Here is a 24,792-nt window from a genome sequence, read left to right on the forward strand (position 1 = left end):
AGAGGGAATTAGGAAGAATAGCTCTTTACAGATTTCTCAATATTGTCCACAGAAATTGGTATGTTAAAAAATCTATTGCTCTTTTGGCTGTCCCTCCATCCCCCGGAATTCATCCATTCCATTCTAATTCCAAAAATGTGTTTGAATAGACTTGAACAAATTATTCTCTTAAGTTGACTTTAATTTTATCTGGATGATGCTCCTATTGTCACATTTAATTCAAATTATACGTGTTTGTACTGTGCTCTTTTAAAATTAATTACAAGAGTTATCTCTTTTTCTCATTCTTTCTCCTTCTCTCCCTCCCATCGTCCCTTCCTTTCTTCACTTCCTTCTTTCTTCCCCTCCTCTTTTCTTACCTGCTTCCTTTTTCTTTCTTCCTTACCATCTCTCTTTAATATAAAATTTTCTTTTCCCCCCAAAGCAAATAATATCACAAAAATATAGCATTTCATAGCATTTTAACATGTTTACTGCATGTATGAGCACACACACACACACACACACACGTACATAGTGTGACATTTAAAAACATCTTAAAACTGCAATATTTGCAGTAGGAAAATGGTGAGGCTAGAATATATCAATTAGCACTTTAATTATTTCATATACATAATGATGATTTTTACTGTAAATAAACCACTTTTTTCAGTTTTAAACATTAGTGTGCAGTAGTTTTTTAAAAATCATTAAGTTTTTTTTTATTTGTCAAATAAGAAAAAAATTTAATTACACTGCCTACTACTTTCCTTAGGGCTATCTGCATTTCTTTGTTCCTTAGACTGTAAACTATGGGGTTCAGCAGAGGTGTCAGCACTGTATATGTGACAGCCATCAGCATGTCTTCATGGAAGGAATCGCTGTTCTTGGGCCTCAGGTAGACAAAGCAAGCAAATCCATAGTGTATAGACACGACCGTGAGGTGGGAGGAACAAGTCGAGAAGGCTTTATACCTCCCCTTTGCAGAGGGCATCTTCACAACTAAGGACACAATGAAGACATAGGAAATCATAATTAAAATAAAGCTTCCCACCAACACAAAGGCAGAGAGCACAAAAATAGCCATTGCTTCATGGGAAGTGTAATCACAAGCAAGGTGAACCACAGGTGAAATGTCACAGAAGAAGTGCTGGATATTGTTGGAGTCGCAAAAAGATAAGTTGAATATAATGATGGTGATGCAGAGAGAAATCAGGAACCCAACCACCCAGGAGGCCATCATGAGCTGAAAGCAGATCTTTATCGTCATCAGGACGGGATAATGAAGTGGGTTGTGGATGGCAGTGTAACGGTCGTAGGACATGGCAGCCATGATGAAACAGTTGTTGGCTGCCAGACCAAAGAAGAAAAACATCTGTGTGGCACACTCAGGAAGAGAAATCGTCTTGCTCTCTGAGAGCAAGTCCACTAGCATGCGGGGGATGATTACCATCGTGGTACAGGTTTCTGAAAAGGACAGGCCAAAGAGGAAAAAGTACATGGGGGTGTGGAGGTTGTGACTGAGCTTGATGGCCACCATTATGGACGCATTTGCAAGTAGGATGGTCACATGGGAGGAGAAAATCACTACAAAGAGGAGATTCTGCAGGTTTGGGAAACTGGAAAATCCCCACAGAAGGAACGTGTTTACTGCTGAGTGATTTCCCATCTTCCTTTTAGGCATAGACACTTGGTACCAATAACACAGATGCTCTTGGTCAAGACTCGGAGATAATTGGAAAAATCTCCTTAGATACTAATGCTGCCTGGACTTTGATTTTGAGCCCCTGGACAAATTCTATAAGGCAACTCTTATAGAATTTTAGTAAAGAGACTTAAATGTACTTGGCAAAAGTCAGGATCAGGAGTCTGAATGATGAGGGGAATGATTCTAGCATGAGAATGTGTATAAATGCCACAGAGGGCGTCCAAGTATCTTCTTGGATTCTACTCAGAAAAGTACTCTTTCTCTCTCTTTTCTGCATTCTGGATCTGCAAGGAAGAGACAAAATACTAATAAAAGTCTTACCAACTGATTTTGACACGTCACATTTTTCAAATCTTTTTAAAAATATAATGATACCCTGGCACTCAGGAGTCCCTAGTAAAATATTGATAGAATAAGATAATTCAATAACTTAAATAATTTAATATTAATATAACGTTTTAAAATTCTGGAAAGATCAGTAAAATTTTTGAAAAGAACTTCCAAATTTCTTTCATCTTTGCTTTCCACATATGATAGCTCCAAGGATGATATTTTTGACAATGATTAAATCAAATAAATTATTGTTGCAATCTCTGGGCTTCTATATTTGATAATAACTGAATCTTGAGATATATAAGATTAATTGTTCTTAATATAATAGTTCTTAAAACATATCGGTAAAGTTTCAGTTCTTAAGAACTTGTCAATAAAGTTCTTTCCCATGTGCATATCCCAAGATAATATGATGGGCTAACGTGGATCTTTTTTGAAGATACTGTCTCATTCCAGAATGGGAAATTTGGTTATATTCTGATCAACTTTTGAGTTATTAGCAGAACCTCCAGGACACTTTGTAGCTAGTGTACTTGACTGGTTTGCTTTGTTGTACATATCTGAAAGACTCAATTTCCTCAGATCAATTTGGCAAGCAAACTTCTAGTTTGATTGTTCTTTAAACATATAATCCACAAAGGCGATGAGGGCAGAAAAATGTTATGAGGACTTCCCATAAAATTTTTGTTTTAACCTTGGCTTCTCTTAAAGATGAAGGGAAAAAAGTGACGAGGAAGCAGGTGTGTAAAAAGAGAGGTAATGGTTGGTAATTATCCTGAAGGATTCACAAAGGTGAAAGAGGAATGAAGACAAAAGAGAAAACAATTCTGTTATTAGCCACAGAGTTGCTGTCTTGTATTTGCATTGCCACTGTGGTCAAAGAATACAAGAGGAGCCAAGGCAGGTGGCCAGCACCTACTCAATACCTACAATGTGCCAGACAATATACAAGGGCTAGACAGAGCTGGCTCCTGTAGTCCTCACAAGTTTATATGAGGATTTGTCACTCTGATTTTATAAAACACGAGGTATGGAGTGTTTGCATGACTATTGGAGATCATAAATTCAATAGATATTAATGAAATATCAATGATTTAGGAATGGGAAACACAATGTGGAACCAGAGATATAGGACGTCTGTGAGGTGAGAGTTCATGACTACCGTTGTTTGTGCAGTCAGGGAAGCCGTCTCTGAGGAGGTGACATACGTAAATGGAGTATAGAATGACAACATACAGAGAACATGTGAAGATCAGAGGAAAGAACATCGCAGGCACAGGGCTCAGCTACTGCATGCCGTGACAAGCGACTAAGTCATTCAGGATCACCGCAGGTGAATTGGGTTGGCATGGAATAATCACATCAAGACAGAGACAATATCTTTTTCTTGGGATTCTTCAGCAAAGGCCCTTCTACTCCAGCCCCCACAAGAGAGGCAGACAAAAAAGAGGAGGAGGACATTCTGAAGCCCTTTTTTATTGAGGGGAAGACACTGAGAAAGTTCCACCCCAATGAGGGGGGTCAGGTTTCAGGGGATTGAGTCTAGCTTCGTGATGTCTTATGGTCATCTTGGAAAGCCACGCCCATCTCATGTGCTGTGTGTGGATCATATGTCTTCAGTCCAGTCCCCTTGTATACTCACGCTCATAGTTCACGCCCCACAGCCCATGGCTGGCCCACAACAACTACAGATATCCTGAGGTGGGCCATAAATCTACTCAAGCAATCTTCAATCAAGATTCATGAGGCTTCTCTTTGAGACCACTCCACAAAGGCTCTTTCCTCTGAAGGTTTCTCAGTTGATTCACTTCTAAAGCAAAATTTCCATTCTTATTGCTTCTGCTACCACTCATTTTGTACCACTCCCCAATTCCGGTCTCTATAAGAAAAGACTTAAATTTCCTTTGGCACCTCTCCAGTTTCAGAATGTTCTCCAAGTACTGGATGCAAAATTTTCAGAACACAAGTAACCATATCCCTCGCATATCAGAGGTTTTTCCTGTTTTCTGATTTATAGACATCAGAGTGCTACTATCTAACACACTTTCACTCTTTCCACATTTTTTACCCCAATAAGTCACTTCCATAATTACAGTATTCTGTTTATAGACACCTTGGTTTTTTTTAATCCCCTCTGCTATTGCCCTACATCTTCCTATGGGGGTGAATATTATATGTGCTTCCTTCTCCTAGACCTAGTCTCACCTCTACCAGCTTTTTAATTTCCTATCTATAAATGTGCTTTCTCTTCACTATAAACATCTTTTAGATCCCCTTTTCTTACAAACTAGGTATACTAATAACTTCTACCTTTTTTGCATGTTTCAGTTATACAGTTTCATATATCCTTATAGCTACTGTAAGATATAAATATTATTAAACTGAAATATTTGATTTGCCAAAGTGATACAGTTGGTAGGTTCATACTTACATACTTTGGAGCATACTTACTGCAGGGCATTGAATGTCTGGAGAACCACTTGCATGGCTAGTTTATTCTAAGCTTCCCCAAGTGCAAGTGCTCTAGTGTGGGTTCAAGGTGTTACCTGTCCATCAACCATATTGGAGAAACATCCCTCAGCTTCTCAAATACAGCATGTCCTTTCTTGGTTTGTCCACTTTGCATGTTACTTTCTCTAGCCTGCCTTTCTCTGCCTACTAAAAACACAGCTTTCTTGAAAAGACAATGCAAATATCATTCCTCCTTGGAAGGCTCCTCCTTGGTTTTTTGTCATTTCTTCTGAACTAATGTGTCATTGTATTGTGATAAAATGTTTTTTATAAGCTGGACTTCAGCTTATAATTCCTCTCCAATACATTGTTTTCCTTTGCCTTTATTTATATGTGATAAAGTTAGTTGATTGCTCTATAAACAGATTTTAAGAACTGTGGCACCTAGCAATATGAATGGAAGAATAGGTATATTCTAATTGCTTTCTTAATTTAATTTATGAATGTCAAATAACAACAGAAGCAAACAAAAAACTTCTTAAAATTGTAACAGTGGTGGCATAGAGCCTAGGAGAAAGCAACTCTCATTTCTGCACAATCGTGACTATACCTATTTACTATAGAATCAGTTCACACTCAACCTATAAGTAGACTGCTTCTCAGAGGTGTATTAGAATTACTAGGAAAGTTTTATCAAAATAATTCGCCTCTACATACTAACACCCTCCACAAGTTTTTGGCAACTGTCTCCCTGATATCAGGGTATGTATTGTTTGACAATATTTCTCTGTGATTTTGTTTGAGAATCTTTCGATTCTGTGATAGTTTTCTTGTATGTCACAGGTAAATTATGATTTCTTCATGCTATTTAAGTACAGCCACAATATAAGATAAGGTCAGCATGACATTATTTCCATTCTCCACAACAATCCTGGCAACTGCTGGCGAACAAGATACTTACAATGTTGGATAAACTCTTCTGTTTATTTTTTTCAAAACTTACCCTCTTTTACACCAGGCTTTTGGAGTTTGACATTCACTCTCCGTTTTCAGATCTTCAAACTTTCCCATACAGTTTTCTGAGTTTGCTCTATATCTAAAATAAGGAATTGGCAACTTTCTTAATTTCCAGCTTATCTGTGTCCATAGTTTCTTTGAAACCTTGTATAAGGCTATGGACACCCACAGGTATTTGATTATTGAAAGTTATAGAATGATGTTCATTGTAAAGAGTAAGAACAATTTAAAACTCCCTCCACTCACTTTCCAGTCTCTTTAAAATCATAAAGTAATTAATCTGGAGAAAGAATTTAGTCTCATATATCCACTATATACTTCTTACTCTTATTTTACATATCTCTTAGTGCTGGGATAATATTTAAGGTGATTTTGAATGCTCATAATGAGTCCCTTATGAATTTAGAATCTCTGTAACATGAAAGGTAGTGCCATCCTCATTTCAGGAAAATGAAAAATTTTAATGAGAGTCCTGGGGTCATTGGGAACCATTATCTTGAGACTCCTACTTTAGATACAAGGAGTCTTGCCTCTGTATTGCCCAATGTGTGGCCACAAAAAAAAAAAAAAGATTTTTAATCTTCACACACCATGGGGAGCTTTCAATGATGTGTGTAACATAGAAATGATTTGAATTCAACTTGTGAAAAATATATCTTAGAATGTAGATGATTCCCACAGTAATATTTTACATCCTGCCCAATATCATTTATTTTACAATTCTGAAAATCTGCCAAGTCTCTCTGGTCTCTTCTACCCCATTCATAGGACAGGGAATGGGGTGTCAAGAGAACTTAGTACCTGGGGAAACAGGAGGATGGTAGGAAGAAAATGAGCATAAAGTATGTTTCCTGGGATTGCTTTCTCATGGGTTCAACTCTGCAGAAGACCTTGATGAAAAGGAAAGTCATTTTCATCCATCCCCAGTTAAGCACCATCATTGTAATAAGCACAAGTGGCTCCTAATTCCCTGTATCATCATCTTGCCCTCAAATCACTAACCATCTGTACTATCTTCTACCTAATGTTCTAACAAGTCTTATCTTCAGTATCTGTTTTCAAAAGCTCAATGCTTCAAACAACTTAAGCAACACATTGTTTTCTAATTAAATCCTGCCTTTTCCTTATTATTTTTTCTGTTCCTTCAGTCTGAAAAGTCCTTTTCCTGATTCTACCTACACAAAATTTTGTCCTTTAAGGCTCAGAAAAAATGACACCTCATCCATGAAGACCTGTTTGCATCATGCATGAAAACAGAGAAATCGCAGCTACTAAGAAGGAAGCCTACCAGGAGATCTTTCTTTGAATGATCTCCACTGGGTTCCAGAATTTGCTATGTTATGCCGTGTAGGAGTCTAGATAGCAGTACATAATAAATTAAAGAACTTTTTGAAGTTAGGTAGTGAAGTTAGGTAGTGTTTTAGAGCCTTTGTTTTACAGGGGATCAGCCAAAACAATTAGAAATAGAAAAATCTGGAAGTGCCCATAGCCACCTGCTGAATGACACAGTGATTTCAAAACAATAATAGCAAAAATGTCCTGTTGCTGCAAGTTTGGACCAATCTGAGGTGCCATTCATGCTTCTGTTACCTATGGGCTGGGGCTGAAACTGCACTTCAGCTGGCACTGCATCCTCATCTACAGCCTTCCAATGCCTCCTTCTGTTTATCTCCCTCCCTGAGATCATTCTTTTACTAAAATACTAGCCTGAGTATTGCTAAGTATCTTCTTTTGGAAAACTTGTGAGAAGACAGAGTGCCAATGAACACAGGAATAAGGACAGCATGTGCTTAACTATGCACACTCAAAAATTTAAAAAACAATGAAGCATAAGCACCATGTTCTGACTACTGGCCCAGATTCCTGAAAAACAGTTATAATCCTTAGCCATCATTGCCAGTCATGTAGTCATACGTCTGAATCTATGTCTACAGGCCATACTGTACTTGTTCCTCGTGGTGCTAGGATTTCTGCTTCTTGCTAATTGATCCATGTTATTAGATATTGGTATTTTTCTTACACATTAATTTATTGGACATTTCATGAAGTTTGAGTTCACATCTTTGCTTTTTTTGTGGTAATGATACAATGTGCCAAAGACATATGGGGCTGGATGATGCTACAGCTCTGTGTCTCTCTACCTCTAAACCATTGGTCTATCTGCTTTGTGTTCATCCTCTGCTCTTCCAAATGCAATGTCAGCTAGCTCCAGGAAGATTAACAAACCATATCAATATCATTTCTTGCTAGAAAAATGGAGCTAAGAACACTGTCCATCCATATTATAAAGAAATATGTGCAGGTTACACATCAAAATAATGTTTTTAACCATATTCCTGATAACAGTAACTTAGAGCATGAATCATTTCATTCATTAGCTCATTATTTATTCAGAATACAAGGTGTGTTTATTCAGAATACAATTCCAGGCACTTGCCTAGGCTATCAGAAATATGAATGAAATACAGCCAGAGATGTCTGCCCTAGTGGAATGTAACTTTTATCATCTCCAAAATTGAAAAAGAAGAGACTATGGTATAGCATTAGCTTAATATGCCAGGAATTAGAAAGGAATAATTCAATAACACTGTTTAGCAAAGTAGTTACCAATTAAATTCAAATTTTAAAAAATTCTTCAACTGGTTCTTAGAGAGGAGCTTAGCAAGAAAGATAAAAACAGCAAAGTAAATATTTATAATAAATACACAAAGGATAAAGAGAAAGGAATCAAAGTATTTCATTACAGAAGATCATCAATCCAAAGGACAACAGCAAGAGAAGAAGAAAGGACAAGTGATATGTAAAATAACCACAAACCAATTACCTAAATGTCAGTAATAAATCCTTACCTATCAATAATTACTTTAATTACAAATGGACTAAGTATGTCAAAGACATAAAGATGGTGAAAAGATTTGTGGGGTGGGGGACAGTGAACTGGGGATCGAACCTAGTGATGTTCTGACACTGAGCTATATTCTTATTTATTTGTTTGTTTGTTTAAGACATGGTTTTGCTAAGTTGCTGAGGCTGGCCTGGAACTTGTGGGATTACAGGTGTGAACCACCAGGACTGGTTTGAAAAGGCTTTTTAAATTGAGTGTGATGGCTCATGCTTGTAATCCCAGTGATTTGGGAGGCTGAGGCAGGAGGATCTTGAATTCAAAGCCAGCCTTAGCAACTTACCAAGGTCCTAAGCAACTTAGTGGGATCCTTTCTCAAAAAATACATATACATAAAAAAAGGAGCTGGGGTGTAACTAAGTGGTTAAGTGTCCCTGGGTTCAATCTCTGGTACCAAAAATAAAAAATAAAAATAAAAAGCTTTATAAAAGATGCCCAAGTATATACTCATCAAAGAAACTCCCTTAAGCTTTAAGGATATGCATCGACTGAAAGTGAAGAGATGGAAAAAGATGGTTCTTTTTAAAAATTTTTCTTTTTATAAATGGCAACCAGAATAGATCAGAGATGTTTCTTTTTTAAATAAATGGAAACCCAAATGAACCAGTGGTAGCTATAATCCCATCACACAAAACAGGAGCTGTTGAATCTCAGAAGAAGATACCCTTTGTGTGGGGGTGTATATGAATACTATTCCTGCCAATCTTCTGAGGAAGCATTATATTAAGTCACCTCTATATCATCACATTTATTCACTTTTTCTTTCACCTGCTTGGACCTCTTAGAAATCCCTCCCATCTTTAGTTAGATTAATTTCATTAAGGCAGAGAAAACTGCAGTATAGAACTCTAATGATTATTACCCCACAGAACAATCAATTTGAACATCTGTCCTGGCATGAAAATACCTTCATAAAAGCTACAGAAATCAGGTGATAGATCACAGTACTTGGTTAGAGCACAATAATAAGAAATAATGTGTTGAAGTGGGCAGGATCGACAGCTTTGCATAACCTGCACCCCCCCACCACCACCACCTCAGGCAGCGCCAGCTCAGGCAGACATCATGCGCTTGGGAAAAAAGAGAGAAATAAACATAGGTTTTTGCCTTAGTCTTCAACACAGTATGAACCAGCACTCACTGGACAGACCTCAGTAAAATCCAACATTGAATAAACCTCTACCACTCCTGATTCTAGGCTGGTACCTGCAGACTGAGCCTCAAAATCTGCTCTTGTGCCACCGTGGGAACCCATTACTCCATGATATGGGCTTGATCTCTAATGTGCATAGCTGCTGACTGATTACAGCAAACTTGGGTTTAGATAAATCCTTTTTTAAAAAAAGTTTTCAATTGCATATGGACACAATATCTTTATTTTATTTATTTATTTTAATGTGCTGCTAAGGATAGATTCCCATACCTCACATGTCCTAGGCAAGTGCTCTACCACTGAGCCACAACCCAGGAGGCCTCAGTGGCCAGAGAGTCATACTTTAACCACAATAATGATAACTATGGGAGGTAATGCATATGTTGATTATCTAGATTTAACCATTCCATAATGCATATACACTTCAGAACATCATGTCATGTTATAAATAAATACATGCAATTATGTCAATTAAAAACAAAGAAAAAGAGAAGTAAAAAAATTACAATATAATGAACTGAGAGAAAACAGAATTTTTAAAAAATCAGCAAAGACAGTAGACCTGTGGAACAATATCAAATAGTCCAACATATATATTACGAGAGGCTCAGAGAAGCAGAGAGAATGAAAGGTCATAAAAATAGTTGAAGAATAAATTATTAAAAATGTTCCAAATCTAGTAAAAACTGTTAACCTAAGGGGGGGGGAATCTCAGTGAATAATAAGCAAGATACACACATATACACACACACTCTCTCTCTCTCTCTCTCTCTCTCTCTCTCTCTCTCTCTCTCTCTCTCTCTCTCTCTCTCACAGACACACACACACACACACACACAAGTTATGAGCACAATACTACCATGCCAAAAGCTAAAAGTGAAGAAATCTTCAAAAGTGCCATAGTATAAGAACACATTTCAATACAATTTCTTAATTATTTATGTAGGGAGAAGAAAAAAGAATAATTAAATATAAAATAACATATAACTCAATATTTCATTATTAGGGTACAAATATATTTGAATTTAAATAGAAAATAAAATAAGTCAGGTGTTTGTCCCTGAATGTAGACACATCATGAATAAGACAGCTACAAATGCAACCTACTATTGGTGTGCTGCCTCAGCAACATAAACAACTGTTTTAAAAACAACATAGACAACAACATAAACAACTGAACAACATTTGTATTATTGCTACTCATTTTTGCAATGGTAAGAAAATGTAAATTTCGTTGCTTTTGCACTGTGGCTGCATTGCCAGTTTAAAAAAAATTAAAATTTAATACTATTAAAAACACACACGACTGGGGATGTGGCTCAAGTGGTAGTGCACTCGCCTGGCATGCACGGGGCACTGGGTTCGATCCTTAGCACCACATACAAATAAAATAAAGACGTTATGTCCACCAAAAACTAAAAAATAAATATTAAAAAATTCTCTCTCTCTCTCTCTCTCTCTCTCTCTCTCTCTCTCTCTCTCTCTCTCTCTCTCTCTCTCTCTCTTTTAAAAAAACACACACACATTATACACAGAGAGAGCAATGATGTGATTAATTACTGCTGAAAGCTGGAAAATACTGGAATGAAAAATTTCTAGATGTAAAAGGAAAAACCTGTCAAAAAACAATTTTAAGCCTATGCAGATGTCTTTCAAAAATTAAGGAAAATAAATGTTTTCAAATAAAACAGGCAATAATTTTTTGTATGTGGACTGAAACATCAATAAATATATAGAGGAAAAATTTCAAACTGTAGGAAAATAGTTTCAGACTGTAATTAGATGTATATGAACTAATTAAATACACTGGAAGTGATAAATATGTTAACATTTATTGACAGGTTTTTCTATTGTTTACATCCATGAAATCAAAAGCAACCTGAACTCATGAAATGAAAGCAAGTATATATCATCTTCTGGATTGGGAAATTCAACATAATAAAGATGTCAATCCCATGATATTAATCCTAACATACTTGTGTGGTTAATTTCAAATAAAATTCCAGTTGGATTTTTTAAAAGAAATTACAAATTAATTTTATAATTAATATGGAAGGACTTCTGCATAAACATGGTAAATTAGTTACGTGCATCTAATTTTACTTCCTTTCAAAATCCCACTAAGCTCCCAGAAAGGGGATTTTTAAATTATTATTTTACATTATTTATTGAAATATAGTTTCATATAATGCATAAATGTTAGGCATATAGTTTGAGAATTTTAGACAAATGTATATATCCATGTAGCACAAGGTATAGCACATATAGCACCCTGCAATACATACATCAAAACTAAGAAAAATACCATCAAGGAAAGATTGTGTGTTTTCAAACCACAGGTTTGAGGACTTTTTAAAGATTTTCAGAATTAAAATGAACACATTTATTTAAAATGTATTTTACACCCATGTAACCAAAACCACACACAATCAAATAAAAATACATTTCAATCACCTCTCAATTGATTATTTCTGCCCCTTTGAAATCCATTTTTTTCCCCTCTGCTGGCCCAAGGCAACTCCAGGTTTGCTTTTTGAACAAAATACATTAGATTCTCTTTCTGTAATTTTATAAAATGAAAATCATGTAAAATATAGACTATCACATCTAACTTCTCTCAGCATTGCTATTTTGAGATTCACAGATAATGGGTGCATCAACAGTCTGTTTCTTTTTATTGCTGAGTCATTTTTCATTATACAGATAATGCCAGCTTTTTTATTCACTCACCAGTTGGTGGCCTTCAGCATTGTTTCCAGATTTGTGCTATTGTGGATAGAGCTTCTGTGAACATTGGAGTCATCTGTGTGGATATAATTTTCTATTTGTCTATGGGTGGGTTTTTTTAAATTTATTTACTTAACTTGTTGTTAGTGCTGGAAATTGAACTCAGGGACACCCCACCACTGACCTACAGCCCTGGTCATTTTTTTATGTTTTATTTTTGAGATAGTGTCTTAATAAGCTGCTGAGGACTGGTCTCAAACTCACAATCCTCCTGCCTCAGCCTCCAGAGTTACTGGATCTACAGGCGTGCACCACTGCACATAGATAACAGTGTTTAAATGTAAAAGAATTTTCAAACCATTTTTCAAATAGATTGTATTGTATTTCAATGCTTCTTGCCATGTTGAGATTTCCAGCTGTAACAAAACTGTATCAGTATTTGGTATTATTAAGCTTTAAACTGTGTAGTAGTGTCTATTTATGTAGTAGTATCTATTATGTTCTAATTTGCAATTTCCTGAAAACAAATGTGATTAAGCATTTTCAAATTACTCTTACATTGTTAAGATGAGAATGAACGGAGCTAGTAGTTATTACATCTTGTTATGTATAAGATATGAATAAAATGTTGGGAAAATATACATGATTATTTATTAAAGAAACTGAAACCATAATTTTTTTCAAGATAAAATTTATATTTATGCTCTATTTTGCTGTAATAAAGTTGAGTAGCTTATTGTAAAATAAAACTCGTGTAAAATTCTACTTTGGTTAAATTTAAAGCTTAATAATACCAAATATTGATATAGTTTTGATACAATTGGAAATCTCAACATGGCAAGAGGCATTGTAATATTGTAATACAATACAGTCTATTTGAAAGTTCTTACACATTTAACTATATTTTTATTTTTATGTGGTGCTGAGGATTGAACCCAGGACCTTGCACATGTTAGGTGAGTGCTGTACAGCTGAGTCACTAGCCCAGCCCCATTTAGCTGTATTTTAGAGTGTATACGTGTGTGGTGCTGGAATGGAACCCAGGGAATCTTGTATGGTAGGCAAGTGCTCTACCCCTAAACTATACCCCCCAGGCCCTATACTTGCTTATTTTCATACAACTTTTAAACTCAATATCACAAAATTTTCTTGTCTGGGAGAAATGATTTTTATTCTCTCATTGAAATAAAATATTGCATTAAAGTTTATTCCTTTTTTGACATTTGAAGCATTTAATATTATTATTTGGAATTTAAATTCAACAACTATATTCTATACAGATCTGTTCACCCCCAGGAAAACCATTAGTTTTTTCCTTGTACCCATTATGTTCAAATTAAATAGGGAAAATAGCAGGAACACATAAATACTATTTTTTTCCCTAGCAAACTGTATGATTTTCATACTCTGAAGTATCTCAATCACAAAATAGTTAAAAGAATAAAAGATGGTTACCTGAAGGGAGCTTTAGATTTGTATTGATGTGGCACTGGCCCATTGCCTTTTTATGAGTCATTTTAACTTACAGCAGGCAATTATTTGATACCAATAGTTATTTTCTTTCAAGAAATAACTCATTCTGGCCGTGATGCAAAAGAATATCATGAACATAGAAAAATCAGTGCAGAGATGGGTAGAAGTGGACACATTTTACAGGGTCATAGGAGGTAAGATCAACAGACTCACTGGCAAACACACGGGAGGAAATGAGAGGAAACCACCCTTAGTGCTCAGGATCAGACTGTAGGCTTTGCTAGTTGGAGGAACTTGGGTGGAGTGTTGAGAGTGGAGAGAGAAAAATAATTCATCAGACATTAGTTGTGAACCAGTGGTCATCACGGGGCACTTAAATCTTGGTGACAGCAGGAATTCAGGATACACATTCTAATACCCAATCTGCCCCAAATTTTAAACCTGGATTTACTTTTACCAATTGAGTATGTGTTGACAAGTAGATTAAAGTAAGCTTTCTCTATTAATCCAGGATAATGGGAATACTTGCTTTACCAAATCATTGTGAGGTTGAAATGTGATGAGGTGTGCAAAGCTAATGCACAGTGCTTGGCAGAGTAAGCTTCAAATGAAAGTTGGTCAGTACTATTAATGGTCAGCCTTTTCCATCAAGGGGGCGTCTGGAGGGCAAGGCAGGATTTTTTAAATTAGGATTAGCAAGAGAGTTAGATTGAGTCTTCAGGTTGAAGTCATTGTTTCTACCATCCTTCTTTGCCTCACATAAGCCACTAACTAATAGTTATCCTTTGTGGCATGTGGACATGACACAGGTAAGACTGTGTCTTAACTGGAAGTCATCAGAATCTTTTTAATTCACAGTTCCTCATCTGTATAACTTTAAAAGATTTTTATTTTATGATGTTGGCTATAAAAATTTGTGCATATCTTAAATAATTTTGATATTTAAAATTCAATTTTGTCAACTTCCCCATATTCCTCAAGTTACCTAAGGGAGTGTCTTAGATCTAACACTATAAAATACTTTAAAATGAACAGGTGGTAATGAAAAAAAGATAAGCTACCATGTTATATTTGTAGCTTAGTTTTATTTTGTTTTGGTACCAGGGTTTGAACTCAGGGACACTCGACCAGTGAGCCACATCCCCAGCCCAATTTTGTATTTTATTTAGAGACAGGGTCTCACTGAATTGCTTAGTGCCTCACTTTTGCTGAGGTGGGTTTTGAACTCAAATCCTCCTGCCTCAGCCTCCTGCGTCTCTGGGATTACAGGCTTATGCCAATTCTCTGGGTGCAGTTTAGTATTTTTAAGCCTGAATTAACAAAGTAAACTTAGAACCAATATTTAGTTATGAGATAATTGATTATACTTTCAATAATTATCAAATGAAAGTGTACCAATATCTACTTAAAAAGAAAAAAAAGATCACTTGAGAATTGACAGAATCCTTGAAGATTAGTTGTGGTTGTGTGAAAGGAACTACTCAATATTCCCTTGAGAATGTAAGAATGATCCTCAGTGTTTTTGAATTCACATTTGACTCTAGAATCTTCAGAGATTTATCCCCAAAAGCAACACTAATATTAATGGATAACAGCTACGGTATATTAATACTGACTTTGCATTTGCTACAGCAACATAAATTAATGCTTATTTCAAGAGGTAAGAGTTTGGCTTTTGTGAGTAAATCTGATTTACTGATTTTTATTTACACTTAAGAACACTTTATTCTTCTAAGTTGTTCTATGTTCCTAAACTGTAGTTGAGAAACAAGGCAGATATAACCAACCAGTCAGCTAGCAAATAATTGTAGTTGAATTAAAGTTTCCACAAATTTCTGTGAATAGACAGGAAATAATTCAGTTTTCCAAGATTCCTCATTTATCTACCTATAATATTAGAAATTTGCGTGATCTTTAATAGTAGCTAAACTTAGCTCTTTACCATAATGCTAAAAAAATCCAGTAGCTTATATAGAAGGAAGACTTTATGGCATTTGCTGGTAAATGGATAGAACTGGGGACTATCTGAATAAAATAAGCCAGTTCCAAAAGATCAAAGGTCAAATGTTTTCTCTGATATGCAGAAGCTTATCCAAAATAAGTGGGAGAGGGGTTTAAAAAAAGAACAGAAGAAAGATCAGAAGAGTAGACAAAGGGGAATGGAAGGAAGGGAGGAGGGATAGGATAGGGAAAGTCAATGGAATGAATCCGGTCTTTCTATGTATGTGTGTGTGTGTGTGTGTGTGTATATATATATATATATATATATATATATATATATATATATATATATATATATGAAAATAGCACAGTGACAATGATTTTTAAAAATATGTAAGTAATAGCAGAAAGATCAGTAGAGTGGAGGGAAGGCAACAGAAGGTGGGAGGAATAAAGGGGAAGGGGAAATACTGGGACTGAATTGGAACAAATTATATTCCTTGCTTTTATAATTATGTCACAGTATATTCTATTGTCACATATAAATAAAAAGAACCAATAAAAAAAGAACTCATAAGAATAAAAAAATATACAGCAGCTTTAACATACTTTGGGGACACCCTGAAAAATTTTCAGGAAAACTTAGTTTGTTTATTGATTGAATGTTCTAGTATCAGAGGCACTAGACATTTTAGACAAAGAAAAGGATATAAGACCAAAAGTCTTGGGAGTTTAGAGTGAACCTGACACATTGTTGGGTGATCCTGAGTGAACATATTAACTCTAGGTTGAAATGTGATTCAGCTCTATGTTGTGTTGAAAATAATAATGTTTCATTCCATAATATTCCATTTGAGAAAATATTACATTATAAAATTATTTGATGTACTTGAAGAAAACAAACTTTAATAATTTGTTCTAAATATTAATCATATGATATTTTAATAGTGATTAGAATGGCATTTCAAGTACTTTGTTAAAGCAATGGTTTAACTGGAAATAATAAAAATGTTTAATAAATTTACAATAGGTAATTTAATTTATTACTTTGATTCCTTGATATTTTTTCCTTGTTCTATCAGAAAAAAATATATTTCTCATTTTAAAAAGTGGTCTTAAAGATGGCCTCATTTAACTGAAAGATATTGTAAACTATGTGACTAAGGAAGTGCCTCTTTTATGTAACAACTTCCAGAAAGCTGAAAGGCTAACCTGTTATCCCCCACTTACACATGTACTCATTGTAATGACCATTTAATTTGTTATAATTAGCATTTCATTTACAGCAATGGTTACTAAAAGAATAGACAAATTTTAACCAGCCTGGGTTCATACCTGATTCGACTACTTCTTGTGTAACCTTAGGAAAGTTATTTAACATTTTCAAACTGAGTTTCCTCAACTATAAAATGGAAATAATAAAAGTACTTAATTTCATGGAAATTAAAATAGAACTATACATATAAATTTTAATCTATGGGGTGATAATTTAGTAAGCATAAAATAAATTTAGCTATTACTCAAATCTTAATTGGTCTCATACATTTTAATTATTTTTGTCATAATTAATGATTCCTTTTTGTTATTTTTGCAAGTCATATTTTTATATTTTAAGTAGTGTTAAAGCTATTTAAATGTTTGCACACACATATATATTTACATTATTTGTAGAAAGTTTTTAATGTTTCCTTTAAAAACAATTTTTAAACTATGACTCATTACACATAAATATATAAACTCTGGGACTCTAAAATAAAAAAAAATTAGACCAAATTTTGCTTGAATGATCAATTTTTATAATAATCTCCATGTAGGCATTAATTCAAATAAAACCATATATTTATAATTTTTTTTAATATAATGTCATGTTTTCCTCACAAATTCATTTTTCAGCAGCCACTGTCCCATGGATTCCCTGGTCACTGGGAACCACACTGCAGTGACAGAGTTCATTCTATTGGGCTTAACCGAGGATCCAGTCCTCCGAGTCTTCCTCTTTGTTATCATCCTGTGCATCTACCTGGTGACCATCTGTGGCAATCTCAGCACGATCATTCTCATCAGAGTCTCTTCTCAGCTCCATCACCCCATGTACTTTTTTCTGAGCCACTTAGCTTTTGCTGACATAGGCTTTTCATCTTCTGTCACACCCAATATGCTTGTAAACTTCCTGGTGGAGAGAAATGCCATCTCCTACCTTGGGTGTGGCATCCAGCTTGGTTCAGCCACTTTCTTTGGGACTGTGGAGTGCTTCCTTCTGGCTGCCATGGCCTATGATCGCTTTGTGGCAATCTGCAACCCACTGCTTTACTCCACCAAAATGTCCACACAAGTCTGTCTCCAGTTATTTGTAGTGGCTTATACAGGGGGTTTCCTCAATGGTGCTTCATTTACCCTTTCTGTCTTTTCTTTGCTCTTCTGTGGACCAAATCGAGTCAACCATTTTTTCTGTGATTTTGCTCCATTAGTTGAGCTCTCCTGTTCTGATGTTGGTGTCTCTGCAATTGTTTCCACATTTTCTGCTGGCTCCATCATCGTGTTCACAGTGTTTGTTATTGTCCTCTCTTACATCTACATCCTCACCACAGTCCTGAAGATGCGCTCCTCTGAAGGGCGCCACAAGGCCTTCTCCACCTGCACCTCCCACCTCACTGCAGTCACTCTGTTCTATGGGACCATTACCTTCATTTATGTGATGCCCAGGTCCAACTATTCCACTGACCAGAACAAGGTGGTGTCTGTGTTCTACACAGTGGTGATCCCCATGCTGAATCCCCTCATCTACAGTCTCAGGAACCAGGAAATTAAGGGAGCTCTGAAGAGAGCACTTGGTAGGAAAATATTTTCTTAATTATCTGTTTTTTGGTTAGACTAGATAGAGTACTAATATCTCATAGATATATTAATAAAAGGAAATTGTGTGTCCTTAGTTAAAATATACCTACTGGTACATAATTAGCCCATGTGGAGTATTTTAGTAAATGTAGAAGGGTTTATTTTTAGATATCAAATAGTAAATCATAAGTTTGTAATGAATTAGCTTTAATAAATTTAATTTATATTTAAGAATAACAAATTTTTTCCCATAAACATAATCTGCATAAAATTCTTTTTCATTTGTATTCATATTTTTTCAGAAGTAATTATCACTATAAATTGAGGTGATTGTGCATACAATCTTTAAGGTTGTATTCATTTTCAACCACAACTCATCCTGCAATGTACATGATAATGTCATTTATGATTGGGTGTGCATTCTGAAAGAAAATTACAAAGTAGAACAGAAAATAAAATTGCTAGAGATGTGTTTTTTAGTTTGTTTTTGCACTGTGATTATCTGTTGGATATTGGTTTTGTGGTCCCCTATAATTCTGGTCTGTGTTCCTAGCCTATGAGTTAAGCCTTGGATATAGAAGGCTCACCGCAGAAGAAAATGTTAAGATGTCCCTGACTAATGTGTGAATTTCTTTGTCAGGTCAAAAGGGGACTTTCTATGTATAAATGAACACAATTCCTGCAATCTTTGAGGAAAGAGTGGAACATGCTTGGAGTGACTCACCCATGGTTAGATATTGTCATTCATGGTCAGGAAGCTTAAGGGATGCATATTTTCACCCTGAGAGTTTTATCTTTACATCTACATGCTGATGACTACAAAATTTATTTATCTTTTCCTGTCCTTTCTTTATTCACAACTTATTCCCCTCTAGTAAGGGGCACTATTATTGACTCAGCTTTTTGATCCAGAAGTGTGAGGGTAATTTACTTCTTTCCCTACACTCCTATATTTGATCACAATGTCTTGTCCATTCTGAGACCAACATTTATCTACTACTCTTTTCCATCTTCATTATTAACACTTATCCTTCAAAATAAGATCCTCCATGTTTTGCTTATGATAGATAGCACCACTGTGATGGGTTAATTTTACGTGGTAACTTGAATAGACTGTGGTGGCCAGTTATTTGGTACAATACCACTATAGACACTCATTTGATGGTATCTTTTTAGATGTGACTGACATTTAAATCAGCAATCATTCACTAAAGGAGGTCATCCTTCACAGTATGGATGGGCTGTGTTCAGATAAAGACTTTAAGCAAAAAAGACTCAGGTCCTTTGAAGAGGAAGAACTTCTGTGTTCAGAGTGGCTTTCGACTCTGGACTGAAACACCAACTCTCACCGTATTTTTAATCTGCTCACCTGACCTTTGGATTTTTGACTTTCCAGCCCCCACAACCATGTGAACAAAATCCCTAAAATTTCAGTCTCTTTTTCTTTCTCTCTCCCTCTCTGAAATAGATGTGTGTATATGTGCATATGTGTGTACTCATGTCTCTGTGTGTAAACCTGTCTCTCTGGGGAAACTTAACTAATACAACCCTATCTAGATTTTTCTCTTCTGTCTCTAAGTCTCGTCCAATTCATTCTCTCTTTGCCAACTATAGCCATAAATATAAATAATTTTCTTAAAATTTCTGAAGATTTTAGAATAAAGATACCTTTCTTAACATGTCCTATAACTTCCTGAATATGACCTTTGTTTTCTTTCCATCTCTTATGAATTTTCCTCTAGGTATCTGAGAATACAGATTCTATGAACCAATGATTTGTTTTTCTTTCAAATCCTTAAACATACCCCCATTATTTGCTGCCTCTGGACTTTTCGTAAAATACACGTTTTCCTTTACCTAGGCAAAACCTAACGATGCTACAGCTACCAACCTATATGTTATTTGACCAATTCTAGGGTGCCTTCTGGAAAAGCTTCAGACCATACTATGAACACCATTATCCTCTTGTAGAACCTTAGGTGTTTTCTTCAAAATACTTAGTGCACTGGTAGTTATTTATTCAGGTGCTTGTGTTTTCACAATGCTGGAAGCCTCACAGAGGAAACTACCAAAAATTCCTCCTCCCCAAGACTCTAATTTTCACACAGTTCCTGGAACATAGTTCCTAATTTTCATATAGTTCCTAGAACTTAAATGCATATTGGATATGAATGAATGAAAAAATTGATAAATTAATGGATGGCTGAATGAAACTTTTGCTCCTTCTTGAACCATTGATTCTGCTGACTTTGAGATCTTATTTTACAGAAGATAAGACACATAGAGGATAAGCAAAGGATCAAGATCACAACTGTCCTCTTAATTCTTTGATTTCTTTTAAGATATATACCCTTAGAAGGTTGACAAACAGAACATTTGGCTCTAGGGGACACTATTTCTGACACATTTACTTCTGGCAAAGTCTTTCTGTTCAAAATACAGAGATGTCCAAATCTGAATATAAATTGACAGTGACAGGATAATTTGTATGAGATTCTCTGAAACAACAAACAAAAATAAGAATCTGGATAAGTACTTTTTGATGTTTGAAGGCAGAGATTTCTGGTTAACTGAAGATGAATTATCCTCATTCCTCCCAGGACTTCCCTCTTATTACTAAAAAGAAACTCTAGATAGAACACAACAAATGAATATAGGAAGACTTCAGAAGGCAGATTCTAAATGCTCTCAAGACTGGAGGAAGAAAATAGTGGAGAGTCTGTTGGCTTTCCTTATTGCTTCCATCTACCGTGAAGGAGCAAACAGAGCCTCCAACCCAGGATCACCAACAGACACAGACCAAAAAAATGTTAACAAAAACCTGTCCTTAGTCAAAAACGTGGGGGAAAAGTAGCCTTAAAAGAACACCTGTTAGCAATTCTCGACCTTCTTCAGACAAACACTAATGAAAAGGTAGAATCCTCCCGCTCCTGCTCCTTCTGGTTTCAGTGGGGCCAACCAGGGGGTTGATCCTCACCCCTCCCTTCCTTCCAGCCCCCTGCCTGGCTGGTGTTGGTGGTTCCACTGGGGAAATGAGCCTCCTCTGTTACCAGGCAGCCACAGACTTAATGAGATGATGTGAGGTGAGACTCTGGGTATTCTGTCCCCTCCCCTGTGTGCAGCCAGGGGGAACTGAGATTCCCCACCTGCAACAACAAAGCAGTGCCACCCGCTCTCCTCCTCCCCCTTCCTAGAGGCAGCACTGCCCAGTGGTGAGCACAGCTTACTCAGAGGGAGGAGGCATGCACATGAGGACCCCACTTCCTCTGCTTCCATCTGAAAGGAGTCAACATGGCAGAGGGGGTGCTAGACTTCCACCTCACCCACCTGGAAGGAGGCAGTGTGAGTCACACTCCATTTTTGGTACTCTGGTATCAGTGGGGTGTAAAAAAAGCAAAAGGAGACAGCAGCAAGATGCAGAGGCAGCAATGGCTAAGTGGCCAAATGGCTGCTCCTCTGAGCTGCTGGCTTTATTTATATCAATAGGTTACATTTGGTCACAAGGTAAGATGTTTGGGTGATGATTAGACAAGTGCTCCTGCCAAGCATACATTGGTTATCTCAAGAGTGCCTGGGGAAGACTGCAAAATATTCCAACCATGGGGAAAAGGGCACCTGTTACACCCCCCACCCCTCGAGTTTGCTCACCAGAGGAACATTGCCTTGTACATTTCCATGGTCAGAACCTCTCCAGTGGGGCCCAGCAGAAGTCCAAACATGTACTCTTTCCTAGAAATTCTAGTTTAACCTCAAACAGGAAAACTGCTTCACACACAAACACACACACACACACACACACACACACACACACGGATATATCTTATGATGATATCCTCAATGTCCATAATACAATAATAACTAGTCCTATCAAGAATTAAAATGTTCACAAATTGAATAGGAAAAGACAAAGACACCAACAAAGACATCAAAATGATCTAATTGTGTTTTAAAACAGCCATCAAAAAAATGCTTCACCTGGCTGAGGTTGTGGCTCAGCAGTAGAGCACTCGCCTCACACGCGCAAGGCCCTGGGTTCAATCCTCAGCACCACATAAAAATAAATAAGTGAAATAAAAGTATTAAAAAAGAAAAGAAAATATGTTTAAAAAAATTCTTCACCAAACAAACACTAATTTTCTTGAAAGAAATGAAAAAAAAATTCAGCAAAGAAATTGAAGTTAAAATAATAAACCAAACTGAATTATAAAACTGTAACATTGTACCTATTAACAATGTTATATTAAATCAGAGGAAAGGTTCTGGTACTCTGTCTCTCTGTTGGACAGTAGGGTGGCTAGTTAACAAAAATGTTTTATATGTTCAAAATACCTTGTAGAGAGGATTTTGAATGCTCTCACCACAAGGAAATGAAAAATATTTCAGGTGTTGGATATGGTAACTACCTTGATTTGATAATTACAAAATATATTATGAATAGAAATATCATGTTGTATCCCATAAATATGTATTATTATTATGTGTCAATCAACAGTAAAAGTAAATCGACCCCCCAGTCAACAATAACAAGAGGAAAATAAATAATAATATAATATAAAAAAATCATAATCTGAAAAATAAAATCATCAAAATTAAACAAACTTCTTGGATGGACTTTATAGTAGAGTTCAGAATAACAGAATGGAGATACATAGGACTTAAATAAAGATAAACAGAATTTACCTATCTAAACAGTAAAGAAAATAGATTAGAAAAGAGCAAAAACAGAGCTATATATACCTGTGAAACAATAAAAACAGCTACTATATATGGTAGGTCTCCAGAAGAAGAGAGTAAATGGGAAATTGAATCAGTATTCATACAAATGATGGGTGAAAATGTCCCAAAATTGATGAAACAGATATGGAGTCACAGAACCAGGAATCTGGGAAAATGCATAATAATGGTTTTTAAAAAAGCAAAGAAATTCATGCCATGGCACATCCAAATTCCAAATTACACTTTTAAAAATGAAAGATAGAAAAATACTGAAAGTAGCCAGAAAGAAAGGACTCTTTGAAAAGCAATCTGAAAGATGTTTCTCATCTGAAACCATGAAACCAAAAGGAAGTGGCACATTTTTTCATTTTTAGGAATTGTACATGTTTAAGGTATAAAACATGATATTTTGATAGTGATATGGTTACTACAGTTAAGAAAATTAACTTATCCCTCATGCCACATCTTTTCTTTTGGTGGTAGTGAAGCCAGAATTAGACAGGCAGATAGGCAAGAGTCAGATCCAGAGAATGGAAGAATTGAAATGTTAAATCCTTCAGAGCCCTTCCTCCACCCTTATCAAAAACCTGCCCCTGCTCCAACCTGTTGTTAAGGTGACCTGTCCCAGGAAATGTCCCTCCCTAAGGGACTTGTAAAGTTGCTATTAATTCACCCTGGGCCCCTTCCTACTCTCTGGCCCCTCCAGCTCACCTGTTTCCCATCTTTTGTCCATCCCTCCTTGCATTTCCTGGGCCTAGTCATGCACACTGGAAGGAGAGAGATAAGGGGGAAGGGTGCAGGAGAACAAAGGAAGCCTAGGACATATAAAAAAAAAAAGCAGGGCTGGGGATGTGGCTCAAGTGGTAGCGTGCTCGCCTGGCATGCGTGCAGCCCAGGTTTGATCCTCAGCACCACATACAAACAAAGATGTTGTGCCCGCCTAAAAATAAATAAATAAATATTAAAATTCTCTTTAAAAAAAAAAAAAAAGCAGAATGCCTTTACTCCTGGGAATATCAGCTATGCCCTCCTTCTCCCTCACGGGAGAAGAAGTCTATATTACCTCTTTTTAAATGTATATGCTTGCCTCTTTGTGCTTCTCAAATGTTATACTTCATCATGTGAGGGAGCAGAATCCATCACTAGTAACTGGCAGTATCAGTAGGAGCATTTAAAATTTACTTTCTTAGGATAGTATTAACTATAGTCCTGCCATACACTGGATTTCTAGACATTCATTTTACATAACTGCAACGTTGTACTTTCTGACCTTTATCTTCCATTCTCCCATCTCCTGCTGACTACCAATATGCTGTTTCTCTGCATTTACCTTTTAAAAGATTTTTGCATATAATTGAAATCATGTAATATTTTTATCTGACTTATTTCTCTTAGCATAAAATCCTCAAATTCTATTCAAGTTGTTGTAGATGGCAGGGAACCTTCTGTTTAAGGTTGAATAATAGTCCATTGTGTATGGACAATTTCTTTATCCATTCATCCACTAAAGGGCACTTAGGTCGTTATTATATCTTGGCTATCCTGAGAAATTGAGGG

At 36.0% G+C, this 24,792-nt stretch overlaps 2 protein-coding genes across 2 annotated transcripts; one reads left to right on the forward strand and one right to left on the reverse strand.

Annotated features, from left to right (window-relative positions):
- Positions 1–679: 679 nt before the first annotated feature.
- LOC144376657 (olfactory receptor 10T2-like) lies at positions 680–1,648 on the reverse strand. Its single transcript, XM_078044913.1, has one exon. It carries the CDS (start codon positions 1,646–1,648, stop codon positions 680–682), a length of 969 nt encoding a protein of 322 aa, XP_077901039.1.
- Positions 1,649–17,590: 15,942 nt separating this feature from the next.
- LOC101957405 (olfactory receptor 5P76) lies at positions 17,591–18,535 on the forward strand. The gene has a single exon (XM_013365575.2). The coding sequence runs from the start codon at positions 17,591–17,593 to the stop codon at positions 18,533–18,535; it is 945 nt and encodes a 314-aa protein (XP_013221029.2).
- The last annotated feature ends 6,257 nt before the right edge of the window (positions 18,536–24,792 follow it).

The sequence above is a fragment of the Ictidomys tridecemlineatus genome, chromosome 4, assembly GCF_052094955.1.
Source record: "Ictidomys tridecemlineatus isolate mIctTri1 chromosome 4, mIctTri1.hap1, whole genome shotgun sequence".
NCBI classification, from domain to species: domain Eukaryota; kingdom Metazoa; phylum Chordata; class Mammalia; order Rodentia; family Sciuridae; genus Ictidomys; species Ictidomys tridecemlineatus.

Coding starts and splice junctions, on each gene's coding strand:
- LOC144376657 (XM_078044913.1), bottom strand. CDS start 1,648: ATGGGAAATCACTCAGCAGTAAACACGTTCCTTCTGTGGGGATTTTCC.
- LOC101957405 (XM_013365575.2), top strand. CDS start 17,591: ATGGATTCCCTGGTCACTGGGAACCACACTGCAGTGACAGAGTTCATT.